Source organism: Ptychodera flava, chromosome 18, assembly GCF_041260155.1.
Source record: "Ptychodera flava strain L36383 chromosome 18, AS_Pfla_20210202, whole genome shotgun sequence".
Lineage (NCBI taxonomy): Eukaryota > Metazoa > Hemichordata > Enteropneusta > Ptychoderidae > Ptychodera > Ptychodera flava.
In genome coordinates this window covers 402,626-425,209 of record NC_091945.1, presented here as the reverse complement: position 1 = coordinate 425,209, position 22,584 = coordinate 402,626, and the positions used below count along the sequence as shown (strand labels likewise).

At 36.1% G+C, this 22,584-nt stretch overlaps 2 protein-coding genes across 2 annotated transcripts in view; one reads left to right on the top strand and one right to left on the bottom strand.

The window, feature by feature from the left end:
* Positions 1-8,118, top strand: part of LOC139117943 (sialate O-acetylesterase-like) — a 74,976-nt gene extending 66,858 nt beyond the window's left edge. Inside the window, exons 9-10 of the mRNA XM_070681185.1 lie at positions 3,202-3,400; positions 4,060-8,118. Coding sequence (XP_070537286.1) covers positions 3,202-3,400; positions 4,060-4,311 — 451 coding nt within the window. The 3' untranslated portion in view covers positions 4,312-8,118. The remainder of the gene's footprint in view (positions 1-3,201; positions 3,401-4,059) is intronic.
* A 1,126-nt stretch (positions 8,119-9,244) lies between these two features.
* Positions 9,245-21,353, bottom strand: LOC139117944 (uncharacterized). The gene is made up of 8 exons (XM_070681187.1): positions 21,230-21,353; positions 20,862-21,008; positions 18,828-18,858; positions 17,973-18,073; positions 17,388-17,418; positions 12,532-12,669; positions 11,185-11,383; positions 9,245-10,000 (listed from the first exon to the last, which is right to left on the bottom strand). The coding sequence occupies exons 1-8, from the start codon at positions 21,251-21,253 to the stop codon at positions 9,901-9,903; spliced, it is 771 nt and encodes a 256-aa protein (XP_070537288.1). The 5' UTR covers positions 21,254-21,353; the 3' UTR covers positions 9,245-9,900.
* Positions 21,354-22,584: the final 1,231 nt, after the last annotated feature.

Sequence of the window (22,584 nt, the reverse complement as noted above, 5' to 3'; positions counted from 1 at the left end):
GGATCCAATTTGGACGGAGCACGAAAAACTACTTTTCTGACTGTTTTCGGCCGAAATAAACTCGAGTCCGATCCAAATCCAATTGCCTACCCAAATCACTCAACCGCTCACAGAGTGCGAAAAGAATGCTCTCGTGACGTCTAAAACCGTTGTTTGCTGGCGATGCATGGTCAATGGCCGAGGCAGTGGACGCCCATTGGATACGTTCATGCCACGATTATGCAGGTGCCCATGAGCTGCATTATTTCCTGTCGGGTCGGGGCGATGAAACTAAATCGCGAATGACACATCTCTGTCGGATTTGACCAAAAAGAGACACTGGAAATAGATTATAGCATCAAATGTTGACATGCAGACTGAAACATGATGAAAGGTCTGAAGATCGCCGTGATGTCATTCTTCTCTACACGTTTTTCTGAGCTTGTTTTTTACTAAATTGCTCTAATATTATCTGACGTTTTTTTGATCAATTTTTCTTTCCCAACCAGGGCACAACATTACCTTTTTTACTTTCATAGTAACCTAGGATTCATTTAATTCGCAGATTACATGTAATAGACTGTTATATTCTTCCTCGATTGTCTAGATTTTGCTTTCCCGATATCGATATTGCGTTCGCACTCACATGTCTTGAACCTTACGTCATTCACTGAAATAGTTTTCGGACAAACTCAAGAAATTCGACAACTACTAACGAATAGTCGGCAAAATTTACAGAGACTAGCAATAATAATTATGGTCATTTTAACGTCTTTAGCCTAAGCTAAGTTCAAAAAGTGGGAATGACTCGATTATAAGACCCCCCTGATAATTACAACCATTTTATGTTGCTGACCACGGGTCTTAGAATCGTAGGAATACGGTAATTACTTTTAAGTCATGCTGAAAATTGATGGGTGTGACATATCATAATGAGCTTATTTACATATTCATCATATTTCTGTAATTAGGCTATAAACAAAACTGCATGGATCAGACTTCCACGGTGTATTAAAGGGACATAAGCTGTAACTTGTGGCAAGTTTTTTTGTATTCTGCTTGTGTATATCAACTACAGTGTCTGACCCTAATCCGTTTGTCATGCTGAAATTTCGAGTATTCTTTTTGTCAACACAGCTTGTATGTGTGTAGTGATCATTGTTTATTGTTTACAAATGAATTCTAGTCTGGACTTGAATACAATTTTCAACAATAACAGTGGAGATTATACTCATATAGGTTGTGTTGATATGCTAAATACTTAGCATTAATTTACAGTTTAGGGATTCAATACAGAAAGTGTAGGGAAGCCACAAAACAAGGGTCTGAAAAAATAGCCAAAAGATACAGCTTTTGGAGCTTTAACTATTGCTTGTATTGAAAGTTAAAAGAGCATGACATGCTTATACCATACTTATACCCCACAATGCTAGAAGTTTGAAGAGTGTGAGATTTCATCATTAGTTCATTTGCATATCTATATATGACTCACTGTACGTACGCTAAATATCAAAGCTGAATACTCTGAACTTGAACAAGAACAATGAATGACACGAGTTTACCTCAAATATCGTAGGTATGATAAGAAGCATCAAGTGTGTGTATAGCTGACAGAAGTATGGATAAACACCATTTTTAGCTCTGCTGACAACGACGCAGAGCTTATATGATAAGTGGATGTGTGGTGGCGTCTGTCGTCTGGCATCCATCAACATTTTACCTTCCAAGCTTCTTCTTCAAAAAGCCAGTCAGATTCCTTGAATATTTTGAGTACAGGTCCCCAGGGAAGACCTTAAATCAGATTTATTCAAATTGTGATGAAATATGCAAATGTGCATTTTTGAGGCTAATTTTGCTATTTTTTGGCAAATAGCTGAGCAGATAGCAAATAGCTTTGCAGATACAATGCAAGATCCGAGGTACATGAATATTCCACATTGATTAAGGGTCATTAGCATAGAATTTTAATACCGAAACAATGCTCATTAGTGTAATCTGCATATTTGAATATCATTATACCTCGCATCTTGCACTAATAGCAAATAGCTTGGCAGATAGCTTGAATATTTGGTACACAGGTCCCTAGGGGTAAACTTACTTAAATTTGTTCAAATTATTGGGAAATATACAAATTTGTATTTTTAAGGCAAATTTTGTCATTTTTGGTCAAAACATCTTTAAATATCTTCATCAAAAGTGTTTGTCCGAGAGCTTTGATATTGTGATATAGGTCCCTAGGGATGATCTATTTTAAATTTGTTCAAATTATGTAAAAATTGATAAATTTGAATTTTAAAGGCAATTTAATTTTTAGTCAAAAGTTGTTTTTCAAAAACCTTCTGTCTGATAGCTTTGATATTTGATATACAGGTTCATAGTGATGATCAAAATAATCTGATCTCTTCAAATTATGATGAATCCACAATTTTGTATTTTTGGGGCAATTTTTAACCATTTTTGTCAAAAAATTTGTTTTTTCAAAAACGATTAAAATAATCTGACAGCTTTTATATTTGATTTACGGATTCCTATAGATTAACTAAATATGATGTATTGAAATTATGATGAAATCTGCAAATTTGCATTTTTTTGCCAATTTTTACCATTTTTGATCAAAATCTGTTTCTCAAAATTACTCATCTGAGAGCTTTGATATTTTATATCTATAATCATAGACCCTTGAGGGTCTATGCTATAATCTAGGTTCCTAGGGATTATCTTAGTGTTAAACATTGAAATTGTGATGAAATCTGCAATTTTGCTTTTTTTAAAGCAATTTTTGCCATTTTTGGTCAAAAAGTTTGTTTCTCAAAAACTGCTCATATGATAGCTTTGGTATTTGGTAGACATGTTCTTAGGGATGACCCTAATGTGACATTGTGTGTTTTTGCAGCTATTGGTAATTTTGCCATGTTTGATAGTGCCATCCTGAAATCAGCGATCAAAGATTTCCACCTTCCTGACACGTGTCACTAATAGTTATTATCTACATAACACAGTGGAGTTGTATCAGCTGTTGGGTTGTTTGTTGTTATTTTTGCTGTCACACCATGTTTCTAATGCATTCCTTTTGCCACTTCTTAGTGTTCATATAGTTGTACTTTAATAGTGGGTTTGCTGCTCTCTCTGCCTACCTTTTAGGAGCTGTTTGAGGAGGTTCATTCTTGTTTGTGTGGGAAATTCTTTTGCTGCGCAATAATTCTGATGTTTATGATCTTGCAGAATACATCCAAGATTCAAACAAGATGTGGGATATCGTTTGGCTCTAGCTGGAAGAGCTATAGCTTACAATGAAGAATATGTGAAATATGCTGGCCCATTCCCAACCAATGTTACCGTACAGGAAAAGGACAACACCATATCAATCATATTTGATAACAAGAAAACACAAATCAGAATCCAAAATGATCAAGGCTTTGAGGTCAGTATACGTCACGGTAAATATCTGTTGTTATGTATCATATATACTGTATGTCCTATTGGCTACAAAAACATTAAATATGTAAATTTGTCCGTTGGCTACAAAATATTTACATGTAAATTTGTCCCGTTGGCTGCAATTAACATTTACACGTTAATTTGTCACATTGGCTACAAAAACTTTAAAAATATGTAAATTTGTTCCATTGGCTACAAAAACATTGACATGTAAATTGTTATGTGATAGCTCATAGTTTCAAAGTTGCAGGTGTTCTTAGTCATGATAAACACTGTCAGTATTACGAAGTCAACAGAAAGTGCAAAAGTTGAGTTCCCATTTATTTGGAATGATATGTGCATCCGTGTGTGTGTGTGTGTTGAATAAGATGACTATTGTTCAAGTAAAGAACTGAAGTCTACCTTGGAAGTACAAAAATGAATTAAATGTTGATAGGATGTGTCAGTGAGAAAAACAGTTACTGTGAAATATATGCCTGTTACAAAAGCATGTTCTTCTAATACTGACATTGCAAAAATGCCCTCCAAAAAGGACAGCTTGTTTATCATTCTTGGGTCTTTCAAAATGGTCATATCATTAAAACACCAGTCATGCTGTATGTAGAAAATGTTATATTGAATATAATTTGTTGTTTTATTTAGGTTTGTTGTTCCAAGGATGACAACTGTACATCTCAATCATTAGACTGGCATGTAGCTCCAGTCACCAAAGCTTTGAGTACAACTGGCATTGAAATTTCAACCAAGCAATGTGCTGGTCAACAACTGCAGGCACTACGGTATGAATGGAGAGAAAGTCCGTGCACTTTCAAGAACTGTTCCGTCTACAGTGTTGAAAACAACCTACCAGCACCACCCTTTGTCATGCCTATTGACAAAATCATAAATAATTAAAGACAATATGGCCACACACTGTACTATGAATTGAGATGAAATAGTTATCAATTTTTTACCAATGCACTTTATTTTAAAACAAGGGCAACTTTTATCCTCGATAGTTTTTAAAGTAAGCAGCGTCTGTTCATTCCAAATTCTTTAAGAACAGGTCCACAATGAATATTTGATTGGTCCAAACCATGGTGATTAAATGCTATTATTGGACCGGGACTGATAGTTTGTAACCTGTCCATTGGGCCAAACCATGGTGATAAAAAGGCTATTATTGGACTGGGACTGATAGTATGTAACCTGTCCATTCTGAGAATTTGAACATCATCATACCAATATGAATATTTTGATTTTTACGTGTTTTGTTCCAAAACCAAGTTTTCCTAAATATTTTCTACATGTGCATTTATGTACTTGACATTCAATACCACATACCTTCCAACTTACCAGTATTTTACACAGCCGCAAAGGACAAAACTGAAAATTTATATTATAGCTTGTTAGCTCCGCTGTCAGCGACGCGGAGCTTATCAAATAGGTTGATTTTCCCTCGTTCATCGTCGTCGTCGTCCATCAACAATTGCCTTCTCCTCTGAAACCACAAGTCCAATTGCTTTGAAATTTTATATGCAGTTCACTTGGGGTGACCTCACTTAAGTTTGTTCAAATCGTGGTGAAATTTGCATATTTGTATTTTTGGGGCAATTTTTGGTGTTTTGGGTAAAACAATCTACTTCTCTGAAATTGCTTGTCCGATTGCTTTGAAATTTGATATGCAGTTTACTTCGGGTGACTTCAGTCAGATTTGTTCAAATTGTGGTGAAATTTGCATATTTGTATTTTTAAGGCAATTTTTGTCATTTTTTTAAAAAAAATCTTTAAAAATCTTCTTCTTCGAACTACCAGTCAGATAGCTTTGATTTGGTACATATGTCCCTGTTCAAATTGTGCAGAAATATGCAAATTTGCATTTTTAAGGCAATTTTTGCCATTTTTGGTCAAAAAATGTATTTCTCAAAAAGTACTGGTCTGATAGTTTTGAAATTTGGTATACAGGTTTCTATAGATAAACTAAGTAATATATATTGAATTTTTGATGAAATCTGTAATTTTGTATTTTTGGGGCAATTTTTGCCATTTTTGGTCAAAAAATGTGTATTTCCAAAAACTACTCGTTTGATAGCTTTAAAATTTGGTATACAGGTTCCTACAGATGAACTACATGATATTTATTGAAATTATGATGAAATCTGCAATTTTGTATTTTTGGGGCAGTTAATTTTGTATTTTTGCAGCAATTTTTGCCATTTTTGGTCAAAACATGTGTATTTCAAAAACTACTCATCTGATAGCTTTGAAATTTGGTATACAGGTTTCTATAGATGAACTAAAGGATATTTAATGAAATAATGATGAAATCTGCAATTTTGAATTTTGGGGGCAATTTTCCCATTTTGGTCAAAAAATGTGTTTCTCAAAAAGTACTGGTCTAACAGCTTTGAAATTTGGTATACAGATTTCTATAGATGAACCAAATTTGATCTTTTGAAATTATGATGAAATCTGCAATTTTTATTTTTTGGGCAACTATTGCCATTTTTGGTAAGAAAAGTTTTTTCTCAAAAAAACTACTCATCAGATAGCTTTGGTTGACATGTTCTTAGGGATGATCCGATGTGATATATTCAAAGTATGGAGAAATCCTCAATTGTGTATTTTTGCAGCTATTTTAGCCACATTTTTCTGGCCACTGCATTGAGCCATCAAAGATTTCCACATTCTTCATCAACATGTATCAAAAATAGTTATTCGCTACATAAAAACAGCGGAGCTATATCGGCCGCTAGGTTGCTTGTTATCATTACAGTCAAAGTCAATTTTGGATTCTTCAGGAAGTATTCTTGACAGGATGTATATATATTAGTTTGATAAAACTGATAAAATCAATAGATATCTACTTACTAAAAAATACCTGTCAATAGCTTTTTTCATAGATACTGTATTTTATCCATTAACAGTACATGCTGACAGGTCAAGAAACAAGATTCAGGATTCTACTCTCCTGGAGGCATCTTAATTTTGCTTATCTTAATTTTAATCACCTTTTTTTTCAGTCAGCCATTGCTATTTTAGAATGAGGATGGATAATGCAAAATAAAAATAGTTATTTTTTGCTATGTATACTCGTTTCAAGTGAAATATTAAATTTCAAAAGATGGTATCAAGTTTTTGACTTAAATTAATTATCATTTCCACCAAAGTTGAGGTTTTTTACCCCAAATATACAACCCCTTCATCCTTCTAGTAAACTATCATACTAAACTTTATGTTCTCTGCTTTATGAAAATGTATGGTATGAGGGGGTTTCCTCTTCCTCTTTGATTTGAAATATTCCTTTGAAAAAACTTGGTCAAGTGCAATGCCACCTAAATATGAAGTTGAGTGTTTGAAAGTTGAAAAATGGCTCGCAGCTTTTGTTAATTACAAAATGATTGCTCATGAATTCGTAAAACTGATTTGCAAAATGATTTTTAAAAATGATACTACTTAAATATCATACCTGGAAAATGGTATTGAGGACTTCAAAAAGTTCTGTAATATTGTTTAAAAAGCTTGAATTTTAAATGACTTTAGGATGTAAATGACTTTAGGATGCTTGGACTTTTACTTAGATTGTATATATAGTCAGGCTGAAACTCTTGTCAGAAATTATTAGAAAATGTTATAAGTTTGAAACAAAATAAATTTGTATTCAACATTTTTATCAGTAAAGTTGATCTGTAAGTTGTTACATTGCCAGCTATCAGAAATTCTCAGTTGATTCAATACTTTGGGATGAAATTTAGATACAAGCCTCAGGGTATGTAAATCCATATAGAACCAGCAGCCAACTTCTCGTGAAAGGGTTAAGGTAATTCAAGTGTGACTGAAAGCAATGTGGAACTCTTGTATACTTTGTTTGTTTGTATCAATTTTGTAAAAGTAATATTGCCAAATTCTGTACTTAAACTGTCATTTAATGTCTGTATGCTGTAGCTTTTCAATCTACTTCTGTTAAGTTTAATTTACCTTTTGTTATCATTTTTTCATGCCAAAAGCTGTAACTTCGATATGCCATGGCGAAGTTGTTTCACAGTTGTATGAGCTGTAACTTATATATAGCATAACAGATTTGTTTCAAAGCTGGCACAAGGACATAACCCTATCTTTTTCATATTCACATTGATATATCTCATGATTGTATCCAATATGGTTACCAGGAGACCATTTCTTTTTGATTTCGTTCATATCCGAGGCTGTAACCATCAACAGTTGAGGCATGATCACACTGAAACTATCTATCCTTTAACTAAGACATTCCTGGACCTATTTCTTTCAGAAGTGCTACAGGAATATGACCACACGTCAGACATATGCATGTCAAATTGTTTTGTGTCATGTTCCAAAGTAACCAAGCGGCAATTTTGTTTTTTCATGCGTAAAGTTTTGACAAAGACATGCCAGGAACTGTGTTTCAAAGTTTGTACAAAGATAAATCCTTATGTCATATATGTACATATGAATGTTATTCACAAAATACCAGGATTTGTGTAGGAGCACACACGCAGCTACGGTGGCCCCTACACGCCACGGAACTCTACTATTTTCGAATATAAATTCTAATTTTTCTTGACAATATCTTTAATATTTGTAAGAGCTTTTATTTCTCCACCGCAAACTTTTAATTTTGTACGGGCAACATTATCTTAACATTATCTTAACTTTAACTTCTCGGAAGTATTTTTAGTTTTAACAATAAAGAAAATATGTTTCTCAAAAGTATTTTCTATTTTCTAAAACAAAAGTAAAATTTTTTCAAGACAACAGACTCCCCTACACGTCATGGAATTTATTACTTTTGAACATAAACTCATATTTCTTGGCAATATATTTAATATTTGTAAGAAATTTTATTTCTCCACAGCAAACTTTTATTTCTGAACGGGGAAACTTTATTTTTGGGGTAAACTGTTTTTAAAAACTTTTAACAAAAACACTTTAACTTTTAAAAAATAACTTTAACTTTGAACAAAATATTTGTTTCTCAAAAACGTTTTTTATTTCGAAAAGAAGTAAAAATTGTTCACAGCAAGAGTTTAAGATTTTTGCTGAGCGCGAACTGAGTTACTTAATGACATAACCTTATGTCTTTACAGCAGAAAACTTAAATTCTTAAAGAAAAGTTTTATTTTTCAAGAGTAAAATTAATTTCTTTATGGAAAAAAGATTTTCTCAGAGCAGCAAATTGAAATATAGTGAATAAAACTTTTTTCTCAATGGAGAGAAATTATTTTCTGAAGACAACAAAACTAATTCCTTCAAGATATATTTTCTACATATGAGTGTGGTTTAAGAATTTGGTAAAACTGAACTGAGAAAGAACGAAAAAGGGATGAAAAAGTCAAACTTACTTTTCTTCAGAGGGAAATTTATTTCTGAGAGGAGAAATATTTCATGTGAGGGCGCAATTACCTATAATGCATAGCAAACTCTTTCTAGCAAGAGTAAACATATTTTTGGGAAGAGTAAAACATTTTAGAGTTCCGTGGCGTGTAGGGGCCACCGTATGCAGCAGAGGTATTGTCAGAGATGTGTAGCATTGAGGACAATGCAAAAGTGTACAAAGTACGAGGACATAAATCCTGGTATTTTGTGAATAACATTATTATTATTTTACACCTTTCTAGTCTAATTTTACTGGAAAAAGTTGAAATGAAGGTGTTTTAGGAGGCCCGTTGTGCACCGCACTGAGCAATTACAAGCGATCACAAGGTGGCTATTTTATCATGATATTTTTTATGGTTTGACCATTATACAGACACGTCTCAACAGATCTACTTCAACATTTTCATATGGGTACATGTCAACTTCATGATACGATCCAAAGTAGATATCAGGGTTCCGTTTTTGAACAATTTATTCATGTCCTCCGCCATTTAAGATGTATCTGAACTGATTCCATTCATATTACAAGGACCTTGTTGTATAATTTTAATATGTACGTCAATTTGTATCATTGTATCATGATAGCATTAAATGCAAACATGAAATGTGACAATCAAAACACAGATTGACAGCTCCCAAAATCATTTGATCCTGTGGGCACTTTGTCATCGACAATGACTTGTTTAAAGCAAAGATTGTTTCAAGTAATGACAAAGATGTCTTGTTAGAATATGCAATAAAACCTACAATAATGAGATACTGTTTATGCATTCTGAAGTAAATTGTACATCAGTTCACTTTCATGTGTCTCTCAGTCTTTCCACATAACAGAGAATGATTCATAGCGAGAAGGGCATTTCCATGTTGCAATGGACAAGTAAATCTTGCTAAGGTAACTCTTTATAAAACAAAAGTTCCATTTTATTGTCAATATGAAGGCTGCTACAAACCACTCTTAACATGTTTCAGTATGAAGTGTTTGCTGTACAATCTCAACATTCTTGAATAGTTTGGATCCTAAGGAAGTAAAGCTTAATGATTCTAAACTTAATAATAACTGACAATAATCAAAATAGTGCTTGCACTATGTGAATACACTGTGTTAGTCCTCTACCACTGTTTGTGGTCAACATGGAATGGGATATGAGTGTCATCTTCTTTCCGTGGCCCTGGCTGCTGTTCTTCACGGGTGAAAACATTCTGGCCAATCCTGCAAACAAGCAAGATTTTACACAACAAATAGAGAAAGTGACAATGATATCAGATTGCTCTCCGTAATCTAAAAATACCGGTCATCACATCCTATGCATATTAATTTTTCCTGTGAGGAATGAAATCGTTTTCATTATCTTTGTTAAGCTTTGTTAAGGAGTAGTTGATAAATTGTTGTTAAACTGAGCTAGTTCCTTTGTGTGTTCAATATGACTGGGATCCCGATGAGTTAATAACAATAAAAATTTAGAAGACAGACATTTTTGTTGAAATGTGTTCCTATAAGCAAAGTCAATCTGAACACCTAAGAAAAAGCTAGTGAAGATGCATGTTTGCAAGCCTGACCAGTCTTGTTATTACCACAAATAGTATTATGATTGCCACAAGTGGTATTATGATTACCATAAATGGTATTATGATTACCATAAATGGTATTATGATTACCACAAATGGTATTATGACTACCACAAATGGTATTATGATTACCACAAATGGTATTATGATCACCTTAAATGGTATTATGATCACCACAAATGGTATTATGATTACCACAAATGGTATTATGATTACCATAAATGGTATTATGATTACCATAAATGGTATTATGATTACTATAAATGGTATTATTATTACCATAAATGGTATTATTATTACCATAAATGGTATTATGCTTACCATAAATGGTATTCTGATTACCATGAACAGTATTGTTATAACCATCTTCACACTGGTTCATGGCACTTGTCAAAATCAACATTATATTATCATAAAAGTATTGTCTCCTCAGTTTTTAAATTAACATCTTTGCTATGATTGTGATTTTGCAGACTTCTTCCAGGGTTGCAATAAGTAGTTAGCGGAAACTCCTGGTCAGTCATTCTGATTTGACTTGTACATGCATTGGGAACATAAGAATAGTTTGCTACTGATATTACAATTAACATGATCAAACTAATTCAGGAGCATTGGATCTCTTAATTGTTCAAATTAATCGAAAGTGTTCATGCCCTGTAGCCTAAAGTTGCAATATTACAATTTACCTGTAAAAACAAGTGTATTGCAAAAACAGAAAAGCAGATGAGCTTACATTTGCAGTTTAAACCAACATTACTACTCTATACAATTATCCCAAATTGGTTCCAATAGTGTTAATTCAAGAACTCCTTGTATGGTCACACAAACCTGTTAGCTTGCCATTGGTCTTCACACCGTTCAATGGCACTTGTCAAGATCCATGTTGTTTTAAGTATTTCTTTGCCATTACAGACAATGCATTGACCAGTCCAACTGGTAACAGATCCACCTTTGCTCCACACCACAGTGAAACCAAAGGTTTTACTTTCAGCTGCTGCATTCCCTCGAACCACACTGAAGCTTTTGCCTGGAAAAAACAACAAAAATATTTTAATGTATTCAGCCAACCTGGGCTTAACTGAGCCATGATGATACAGACCATGTTCACATTGAAGAGTTTAAGTTGTATTTAAGTCTCTCCAAAGACAGGTACACTGCAAAATTTGTATTTATTATTTGAGCAAACTTTTATTTAATTATTGAGCAAACTGATCAAAACCAATTTGTACATACATTGCTGAAATGGCTTATTGCTATTTTTATAAAAGTATATGGAAATTCTGGTATAAAATTAGGCATTTTCTCTTACAGAGAGCCCCCACACGTTCTAATCCCGAATATAGCACTTTTATTTTCATGTCTTGACCAATCAGATAGCTTTTTCTAGCCATTAAAATGATTTAAAATGTAGGATGAAAACACTTTGGAGATCACCATTCTACCATAGACCCGGGCCTGTCATTTTTCTTGAGGGTCTATGGTTCTATCAAACTCTATATATTAAATTGCGCAATGTAGCATGACAAAGGGATCATCCACATTGCCAACAAACATACTCTATCTCGCTCATAATTGGTTGAATTTTGTTGACAAAGTGAGAAATTTACATATAACATTGCAAAGCAATTGTTGCTTCCCTGTCCATATCAATTTTTGAAGTTGTCAGTTTTCCAGATCAATTTTCATATTGGTCAGTTTTGTCTACTATCCATATTTGTAATTTCTCACATCTACAGTAAAAATTCTGTGTTTTATGTGTATTTCATATGGTCACCTTTCAGAGATCTTGCAGCCATTGGGAGATGAAAACAAGCTTTGATATTTGTTTGACAAGGTTCTTTCAATCCACCTCTTCAAGACATTGTACACTTAACTAAACATCAATGAAACAACAGTTTGAATTTTATTTTTCAAACAATTAGACAGAGAAAGATAATACCCCATCTATGGCATACTTAGTAGTGATGGCAGTAGCTTGGTTACCCTTGATATCTCCCATGGTGCATTGCTGCTGGCTCTTCAGAATGTTTGACCTGTTGATCCTGTAATTTTATTCTCTTTAAAGTAAACTTGCCTATTGACTTTGGCCGTTCTTGTATGTTGTTTGTGTTGTGATTATGTTGGTTCCAAAAATATGGAAGAATTTTTAAAAGTAGCAGGTTTTCCACTAATTACCTGCATAGCCTGGTTTTATTTCCACAGCTGTCCGATATTCTCCAACCAGGTGACCGTCTGTTGTGTGATGCAAGATAAGTTCAGATCCCACCTCGTTATACCAAACACCGTCCAAAGAACATTTAGGATCCAGTTCATCTAGAATGGTATACAGAAATATAGTCAGCCATAAATCGTTGTCACCACTTATACAACCACTAGCACTTTAGCAATCTTATTTAAGGGCCAGTAGCAGTAAGTTTTGATGATTTTTTCCACAATTTTTGTTGTGTGTGCCAAATTTAAGTTCTTGTTGTGCTCCCTAAAGCATGTTGAAACACCCATTATGTAGCTTGTAAACAACGTGTCCACAAGACTAGTTTACATTTGAATTCTACTGTGGACCTGAATTCACTTATCAACAATAACAATGCAGTTTACTCATGTAAGGGCTAATTTGACAAGCTGAATACTGTGTATATTAACATGATTTTGGGAATAGGACAAGTGAGTGTAGTTGATATACAAACAATAATGCAAACTTCATCAAAAGTTAGGGACTGGTCAGTTTCTTCAGCCTGGGGGGGGGGGAGGGGGGGGCGGTGGATCATGGGGGGGGGGGGGTCACCCTGGTTTTGACTTTGGTGATAGGGGGGGTCACCATGTTTTTGAAATGCCCAATAGGGGGGTCAGTGTGTTTTTGAATTTTGACACAGGCTCATTATTGCCTAAAATGCTAGTGTCAGCCACAAATTTCATCATTCAGTTGTATTTTTCAGCGTGCCCTTCGGGCGCGTAACTTTAATAATCAGTCATATTTTTCAGCACGCCCAACTTTAACATATCAAGCATACATACATCATAGATATCTGTATGTTCAATACTTTTCAGCGTGCTCTTCAAGCTCATTACTTTAATATATCAGACATTTTTCAGCACGCCCTTCAGGTGCATGACTTTAATATACAAGGCATATATATCAGAGATATCAGGATGTTTCATATTTTCAGGATGTTTCATACTTTAATAAATCAGAGATATATGCCAGAGATATCTTGATGTTTGCTAAGTGAAAGTGTACCATTATGAAATCTGCAGTTCATATGAAAAGCATGACAAATTCCTGATACTTTTCTGTTCTCTCTATGAGAATTCAGTATGAGAAAGCAACATGCACTATTATTTCACAATATATATTTGATACAGTGACTTATTTTAGAGATAGAAACATGACATGATATCTTTCCTTCTCATTGATGAAATTATTTTCCTTTGTGTCTCAGGTTTTCTGTAGAAAGATGCTTTTTTATGAACAAAATAACAGTTAAAAAAGGCAGTTTTTGTCATTATTAGCTGTGCTTTTATGGTTTCAAAGGTCCTCTCAGACACTGTACACATCAGATTTGGCTACAAAAGCTCTCTATGGCTCCTCAGGAGATTTAAAGGGTGAGTCCCGCCACATTTTGAGGCTTTTTTCGTTTGAATTGAGGCCTATACTCTAGTTCTGGTTGTCCATTAAATTGGCATTAATAAAACAAACATTTACACACAAACTGAAGCTTATTTGAGCGGTTTTTAGACGGTTGTATTGTGTTATTTTGACGAAAACACGGGATAAGTTGCACGTTTTGACTTCAGTCATGGCGACATTTTCCGGAAATTGCCGAGCTCGCCCCGTTTTGGCGAAAGTAGCTGTGACGTCACTAATAGGACGCGCGATGGCGACTTTAGAGTATTGACTATGGTGACAGTGATAATTTCATGTGGGAAAGCAGTGCAACTGAGAATGTCATCGTCACAGAAGACATGACAAGGCTGTTCAGAATTTACAGAACTGCAGATTTTAACAGGCGGGACCTCAATCTACCGAGAACAAGAGCGGAACTCTAGTCTTGTTGACAGGCTATGACCAGCCCATCACATGTGGCCACAGTCCAACACACTAGTATACCGTACACACAACCGCAAGCTATCAAAATATGAATGAAATCTGGAGTTGCCATCCCACCGCGTTATTACTTATCAACATAAATTGCCTCGTTCAAAATCTGTATACAAAAATTTGAATTACACTATGACGTTTGTAGATAAATGTAGTAGAGATCAAGTTGAAAATTGTCCACCGTTTAACACGCATCTTTTTAATCCACAGCTGGAAGTGGAACCGGCTGAGGGTCACGTTAGCATAAACACCAAAGTAGTATTCTCGCCGCAAAATCTTCAGTTTGGGGTTATAAAACCTCACATGAAGGTTGACACTTTTAAAAACACCTGACCGTGAAGATATGTCTAGCCAAATTCTCGAGAAGAGATAAATGAAAATTGACATGATGTAAATATCGGGCACACTGGCAACCGAGGCCGGGCGGCTCAGCTGGCCATTTCTGTGACGGAGTGATCAGCTACGCTACCGCAGGGTTTTTTTCTTGATTAAATGTCAGCGATATAAAGCACAGTCTTCATTGTCACATGACTGCGAAATTCTCAAAGAAGCTAAAATATTTTAGGGGAGACTTAATCGGGCAGAAGGGAACAGATGATGACGACAACGCGACTGCTTCGTCAACAGTATGAAACTTCTTCGCTACACGTTGTGTCACTGTTACTGGCAGCGCCATGTATTATACACAACCTATCGTTCGGTCTCGCAAAGAGTCAGTCAATCACCACGTAAACTTTTTAGGAATAAGTTAGATATCTCCCAACGTTACTAATTATAGAGTCACACATACATGAGATGTAGTACTTGTATATTTTTTATTTACAATCACTTTCGTAAAGCAGCTGTATCGGCGTACAGTCCTGGTGGATGTAAACACCGTCATCCTTCTCCGACCCCGCATCCCCTCGGCATGTTTTGGGTAACCTGTCGCAGTCTTGCTGCTATTCTCGCTCTTGTTCACAGTTGATGATGATACACGCGAACGCTTTCTGGTGACAATGGTCTTACTGGTACGGCATTGCGATCACATAATCGATGTAGTAGCTCCAGGAATTAAATTCTATCTTACCGTACATCTTGCTTCCGAACCGTGTGTATTCGACGGACACTTGGCCAAGATACGGCATGCGAGGCACTCGAAAATGTGCACAGCAGAAAACGCTTGTCTGAATGCCTCTTTTCCGACCCTATTTTATAATTTTGGCAAATACGGCATCCTAAATAAAGTGCATGTTAGAACTGGCAATCGCTGCGGTTACTTCAGCCACCAAAAGGGTAACTAATTCTCACCATGTTGAAGCCACAGCAAAGCATTCGCTATGGCCGTGGCGAACACGCTCACTCGTACGTTCAATTAGTTACGTCATTTCCGGTGGCAATGCCCGCGAATTCCGAAACGACCCGAATGGCAGCCAACTTCAAAATCGCACAACATATTGCATTTTTACAATATTTAACCGCGTCGTTTCCTTGGGATGATGCATTTATTTGATAAAGTAGGGATGGCAAAATCATATAGCATGGCTCATTTTAAGCAAAATTAACTTTGAATTTATGCGGGACATACACTTTAATGGATGGTTGGCAAGTCTTAACACCCATCAAAGCTTTTGATTCACTGCTTTTTCCTCTTTGATATTAATGATTGACATCCATTTCTGTACAACAGTTCAGGACAACAATTTCATTAAAACATAGAATGACTATTTAAAATATATGTAAAACGTAAAATAATTATATATATATATATATATATATATATATATATATATATTATATATATATATATATATATACCGGTATATATGTCCACCTTTTGTTTTACCTATGTCGCGCGCAGGGGGGGTCACCCTGTTTTCGAAATTTGGAATAGGGGGGGTCACCCTGTTTTCAACATTTGGAATAGGGGGGGGGTCAGCCACTTTTTGACGTCGGCAAAAAAAATCCACCGCCCCCCCCCCCCAGCCCCAGCTGAAGAAACTGACCAGTCCCTTAACCCTAATGGCCGTTTAAAATCTGATATGGTGCCTTGTGGCAATGTGTGCTATATGGTGCCTTGTGGCAACGTGTGCTATATGGTGCCTTGTGGCAACGTGTGCTATATGGTGCCTTGTGGCAGTGTGTGCTATATGGTGCCTTGTGGCAATGTGTGCTATATGGTGCCTTGTGGCAGTGTGTGCTATATGGTGCCTTGTGGCAACGTGTGCTATATGGTGCCTTGTGGCAACGTGTGCTATATGGTGCCTTTTGGCAATGTGTGCTATATGGTGTCTTGTGGCAATGTGTGCTATATGGTACCCTGTGGCAATGTGTGCTATATGGTGCCTTGTGGCAATGTGTGCTATATGGTGCCTTGTGGCAATGTGTGCTATATGGTGCCTTGTGGCAATGTGTGCTATATGGTGCCTTGTGGCAATGTGTGCTATATGGTGCCTTGTGGCAATGTGTGCTATATGGTGCCTTGTGGCAATGTGTGCTATATGGTGCCTTGTGGCAATGTGTGCTATATGGTGCCTTGTGGCAATGTGTGCTATATGGTGCCTTGTGGCAATGTGTGCTGTATGGTGCCTTGTGGCAATGTGTCTGTATTAAAAAGAAAACAATGCTATGATGGCAGTCAGTCTTGAAGGTCATACAATTTATCATAATTACAATAAATGTTAACACAAAATTTGGATGTAGATGGTTGCAACATTGAGAAATCTTTATCTCAGTTGTAGATATTTGTGAATTTAGATAAAAATATTATGCAAAAAGAGCTCTTAGTGTTTGCATACATTTTACTTTAACTTTATACCATATATATATATATATATATATATATATATATATATATATATATATATATATATATATATATATATGCCGGAAAATACCAGAGATAGCAAATTTACGTTAGCTGTCTGATGACAGAGAAAGGTAATCAGTAGCTTACCTTGCCAGGTGTCCTCCAATTGTTCTGTTTCCTTGCATTGAATAAAATAATGACAGTATATTATCTCTCACTGCACAATCACTCGCTTCCAGAAGAAGAAAGATAATCGGTCGGAAATATTGCTGATTCGATGTTACAATTGTCATGCATTCGAATTTTACAAAGCTTGATTCATTACGGTATTGAAGTCGTAAAGTTCAAAGTTCAACTTCACATTTGTTTTGTTTGTGCTTACTGAAAATTATTTGAAAACCGAACCGTGTCCAAACATATCAACCTTCATTTTAGATCAAATGATAGCGAACAATGAGCTCCACTATAGGTTTTGTCAAATCCCTGCTTAGTTTGTCAGACGATGACGCCTGTACCTGTGCCAATGATGATGGTGTGACTAAATACTAACCAATCAAAACCAATGACGCAGCTCCCACTGTGCCACAGCAATGTAAAACAATCACGCCACATTTACCGAATCATGATGAATAATTGATTGAAAATATCGCTCTTGTTCAAATAATAAGACATCTCTCTCTCTCTCTCTCTCTCTCTCTCTCTCTCTCTCTCTCTCATATTAGAAGTCCCTACCCCTCCTAGAGAACTTGATCCAAACTTGACGTCGATTACATGTTTCTCGTCATTATACTCCATTCGTATATTTTCAATAACGGAATCTCTCTCGTCATTCTCTGTTCATTTAAACAAAAAAAGTTGTGATTGATTTCTGCGCCTTTCAATAATTCTTGCAAGATTATGAAACGCAAACTATTTTTTCCGTGACTGCTAAATTTGCTTTGGTGAAACGTCGAAACAAGATTGAAAGAGGACCTTCCATCATGAGAATAAAAATATCGACCGAGTGTAGTCGCTGATGTTACAATTCATCTTTTGATCAAAGGTGATATTGAGTAAAGCGTAGTTTATTTGTTGTTTGAAAATGATTTAGATTCACCATATTCAGAAACGATCAAGTAAATTTTATATTGTAAAAGTAACGTACAAAATTTGTGCCATGTACTTATATAGTTTAAGAAATATAAACAACTGACTTTTAAACGTTTTTGAATGACTAATCCTCGACCAAAAAGTTTTCGTAAGTCTTTTCCCCTTATCAAACTTTCCTTCTTCAAAACCTATTTATCCTTGCCTTGTAAGCCTATCAACTACAAACTATCTAGAGTGTCAGAAGATAAATCTTGATTTTTTTCTTGAGAGCTTAAAACCGAGGTTAGACCCGTCTTCAAAGAGAGTGAAGTCTTCCGCTTCACTGTCTATGTGTTTCTAATTGTCAGACTTGAACAAGCTCATTAGCAATGCGATGAGAACATTTGTCCCAACACATTGTTGGTGATTCTGAATTCTGGTTAGGTGCAGTACACGACCTGATCCCTCCAACGATACACAGCCTTGCTCCAATTTTGTATTATTTTGATCAATTTTTACCTTCCATGAATTTCTCGAAATCATCCTTCACCTGTAAAAGGATAAAAGTCGAATTAATAGAACCACTTCTAAATCTAGCAACCAATTCGATCATGTCATCTAGTCAAACGCAAGGAGACATGTTAAACGTTCGTTTGGCAATACCAACTCGAAAGTATTTAATTTTGGCATGGAATCATAAATAGTGAGCAGTTACCGAATTAGTTATCCACAGGGGTTATAGAAATGCTAATATCTTCTCTAAAATAGCTTAATTGTTATATATATTATACCGGTAGTCCAAACAAGAGATCCCGATAACTGGTGACTATTTGCCTGACGTCAGGAGGGTAACTGGTCTCCTACCTTAAAGGCAAATAGTTCCTTGTGTGGGCTATAATCGTATAATTGTTGTATAACATGGGCTATAATTGTTGTATTACATGGGCTATAATTGTTGTATAACATGGGCTATAATCGTTGTATTACATGTCTCTCTTACACAGTTCACGCCAAACTTTTGGTTTTAATCGCAAATTTAAATGACAACTATATGCTATATTTCTATAAAAGATGAAAATCTGTTTAATAATATTTTCATCTTCCAAAGGTGCATTGATATATTTTTATTGCATAACCTTCTAACTACCACATTTTATGAAAAATATGTAATTTAATCATTTTTGAGTCCCGTAATTGTCAAGTTCATAATAGTTCTAAGTCGTACTCAGTCCAATGATAACTATACTGCCGACTACGTCATCAACAAGTTCTCAATTATTCCTACGGAATAATATAATGAACCAAAGGCGTCCTTGGTTGCACTCATGTTGTGAGTAGCAAAGTTATGCATTATTGGAATAAAAAAAAATTGTGTCGTTCTTCATGAGAGGGGCTGGTCTTCAGAGCGCTCTGGCTACCCGTCTTCGTTTCAAAGAGACATAAATATTTTACTGTAGGGAAATCATTTTGTAGAAAATACCTCTGATGTCATTTCTGCAGGTGCAGCCAACGAACAATGCACTTTTAAAGAGATCCTTACTATGATAAGATATATTGTGCATGACAAATTATGTGAACTGACTAATTTTAAGTCAAGAGGGTAATTAATTAGCTGTTCATAATTTGCCCTCCCACAGAAAAGTTTTCGACTTACCCTCCCACACTCAAACTTCATTTTTACCCACTCCCCACTTATTTTTGCATGTTTCCCCTCCCCACTGTGAATTTTTGAAGCTCCCTCGCCCTGTGGCGAAAAAACTTGCCAATTTCCCCTGCCCTGGAAACAGTTCCCCTCAAAAGTTATTCGCCAAGCCCTGTCCCCAGGACAATCAACCGATATCCGCCCTGCCCTACAAAAAAACCCTAAAATTTGCTCCCCTACCACCTAAAACATGTCCCCTGCCCTAGCAAAATTAAAATTTCCCCTGCCCTCGAAAATTGCTCCTTGAATAGCTTTTTCGATGAATAGCTCCGTTGGCTGCACCTGTTTCTGGACCCTTTAGCTCTAGCTGTATTATATGTGTACACACACACACACACACACACACACACACACACACACACAATTATACAGAGGTCGCATTACATTGTAACCTTCCTTTGTGCTATTTCTGGAACGTTGGATGGTGCGGGCGCACAGATGATACTTTCAAACTTATCCAGGTGATAGCTGTCTGAACTGTTTATACTCGGTCGCCTTGTAAATGTTTATCTGCATTGCACCGCCTTAATGACGCACACCACGTGATAGGACATTGCCCAATTACAGCAGATTTTGGATGAGGTGTGTCCGTTATGTTTTCGAAGCCATGATTAACAAACAAATCTCTGCACTGATTTTTTTATGAGACCTAAATATTATGACATGAATCAGTCAAACAGTCACTTTAATGTACAAAATGATCCCATGTCAGAAGAATATTTCGTCTGAACGGGAAAACTAACTTTTTTCCAGTTTGTCATAACAATAATTGTCGTCTGCCACTCTGTTTCTTCTCACTAAATAATATGTAAAAATGTTATAATGCTTCATGCAGAGCAAAGAAGACAAACCTCTTCCGAAGAAGTGTCCTCAAACTTGTCAACATTTTTCTTCTCTATGGAGTCCTTTATTTCACGCTCTTCGTAGTCGCTGTATGGAATCGCTGTTACCACAGCAGCAAGGAGACACAATAACAGAATCTTCATCTTTGGGCTTAGCTGAAATGTAAGTAAGCAATTCACAAAAGCGTCTGAAGTGAACAGCAATCGCCATAAAAATCGAAGTTCAATAAGCCAATCTAAACTTCAACGACTATATGCTTTGCCGCAGCGTGTTGATTGTCTGAACGAATGAACGAAACCCTGAAAATGCCAATCAGCCATCACAATATCGGTGTCAGTGTTCACTCCGAATAAGATATAACATTCCCTTGTCTTACCGAACAGGAAAGCAGATAGAGCATGGGGACTTGACTCGTAGATTACTCGTATTCTCAATAGCGTATGTCCTGACGCAGAACGTTAACACAGATTTACCCACTGAAGGGAGAAACCTCACAGGGAAAAAATTTACATACAATACTCGTGTTATTTACTGCATATTTGCAAAGCTATGATGTGAAGATAGATAAACGATAAATTTATAGTCATGCGCACTTTGAGAACATCCAGGGCCTCAAATGACACTTGCTTTGGCAAGTATTCAAGTTCATGTATTCTATACGTTTACGATTTAATCGTTTTGGCTGGAAAGATTGCACACAGTGTTATAAACTAAACTGGCCAATTAAAGTCAGATTCTAATTTATGAACGCCGACATCTGTTCGATTCAAGACTTGTGCAACGGTTCAGTTGGTAAATTGAGCGTATCACTACCCATAAAAGTTAAAACGTTTCATGTAAACATTTGTGTTGATATTTTGAATCGGAACCTTTGCTTCTCGGTCATAGTTCATGGTCACAGTTGAAAGGATGTCTCCGAAAGTTGGACGGGGCCAAACAAAGCCAAACAGGACTCCAAATGACGTTTTTAAGTTTACGAACCCAAACGGACCCACTTATGAACTATCTCAATCAAAAGTAGCTGTGGGTTCATAGCTGTGGTATTTTCAGACGGGATTCCTGCCTTTTAAGGGCTGGTTTTGACTTTTAACCACAGGCGCTCCTTAGCTGGGTCGTCTGCTAAGTAGATCGATTTTCGGATCGATTTATCGATCCCGTAGTCGATATGCCCGCCACTGCAACCTAAATACTCACAAGGTGTGCAACACAATCACTCAAAAAACACACCACCCGATTTGTCTACTGGCCGTGCGCTCACACAAAACATTCAGAACTACACTCCCATATACCTAGTTGTATCACAAATTTAACCATCTCCTCGAAAATCACGCCAAAGAGCGTGTTACTCACGTCATCTTGAAGAAATCGGCCGTGTTTTGAGACTAAGCGGGGTGAAATGCAGTCTGCAGAACGATTCTACCATATGACGTAATTTTTTCCACTGCTGATTGGTTCAACTGTACTTCACAAGTGACGTCTTGCAGTGACCTTTGTTTTGGCCGTTGATTAGCCAATCAGCAGTGGAAAAAATTACATCATATGGTAGAATCGTTCTGCAGGCTGCATTTCACCCCGCTTGATCTCAAAACACGGCCGATTTCTTCAAGATGACGTGAGTAACACGCTCTTTGGCGTGATTTTCGAGGAGATGGTTAAATTTGTGATACAACTAGGTATATGGGAGTGTAGTTCTGAATGTTTTGTGTGAGCGCACGGCCAGTAGACAAATCG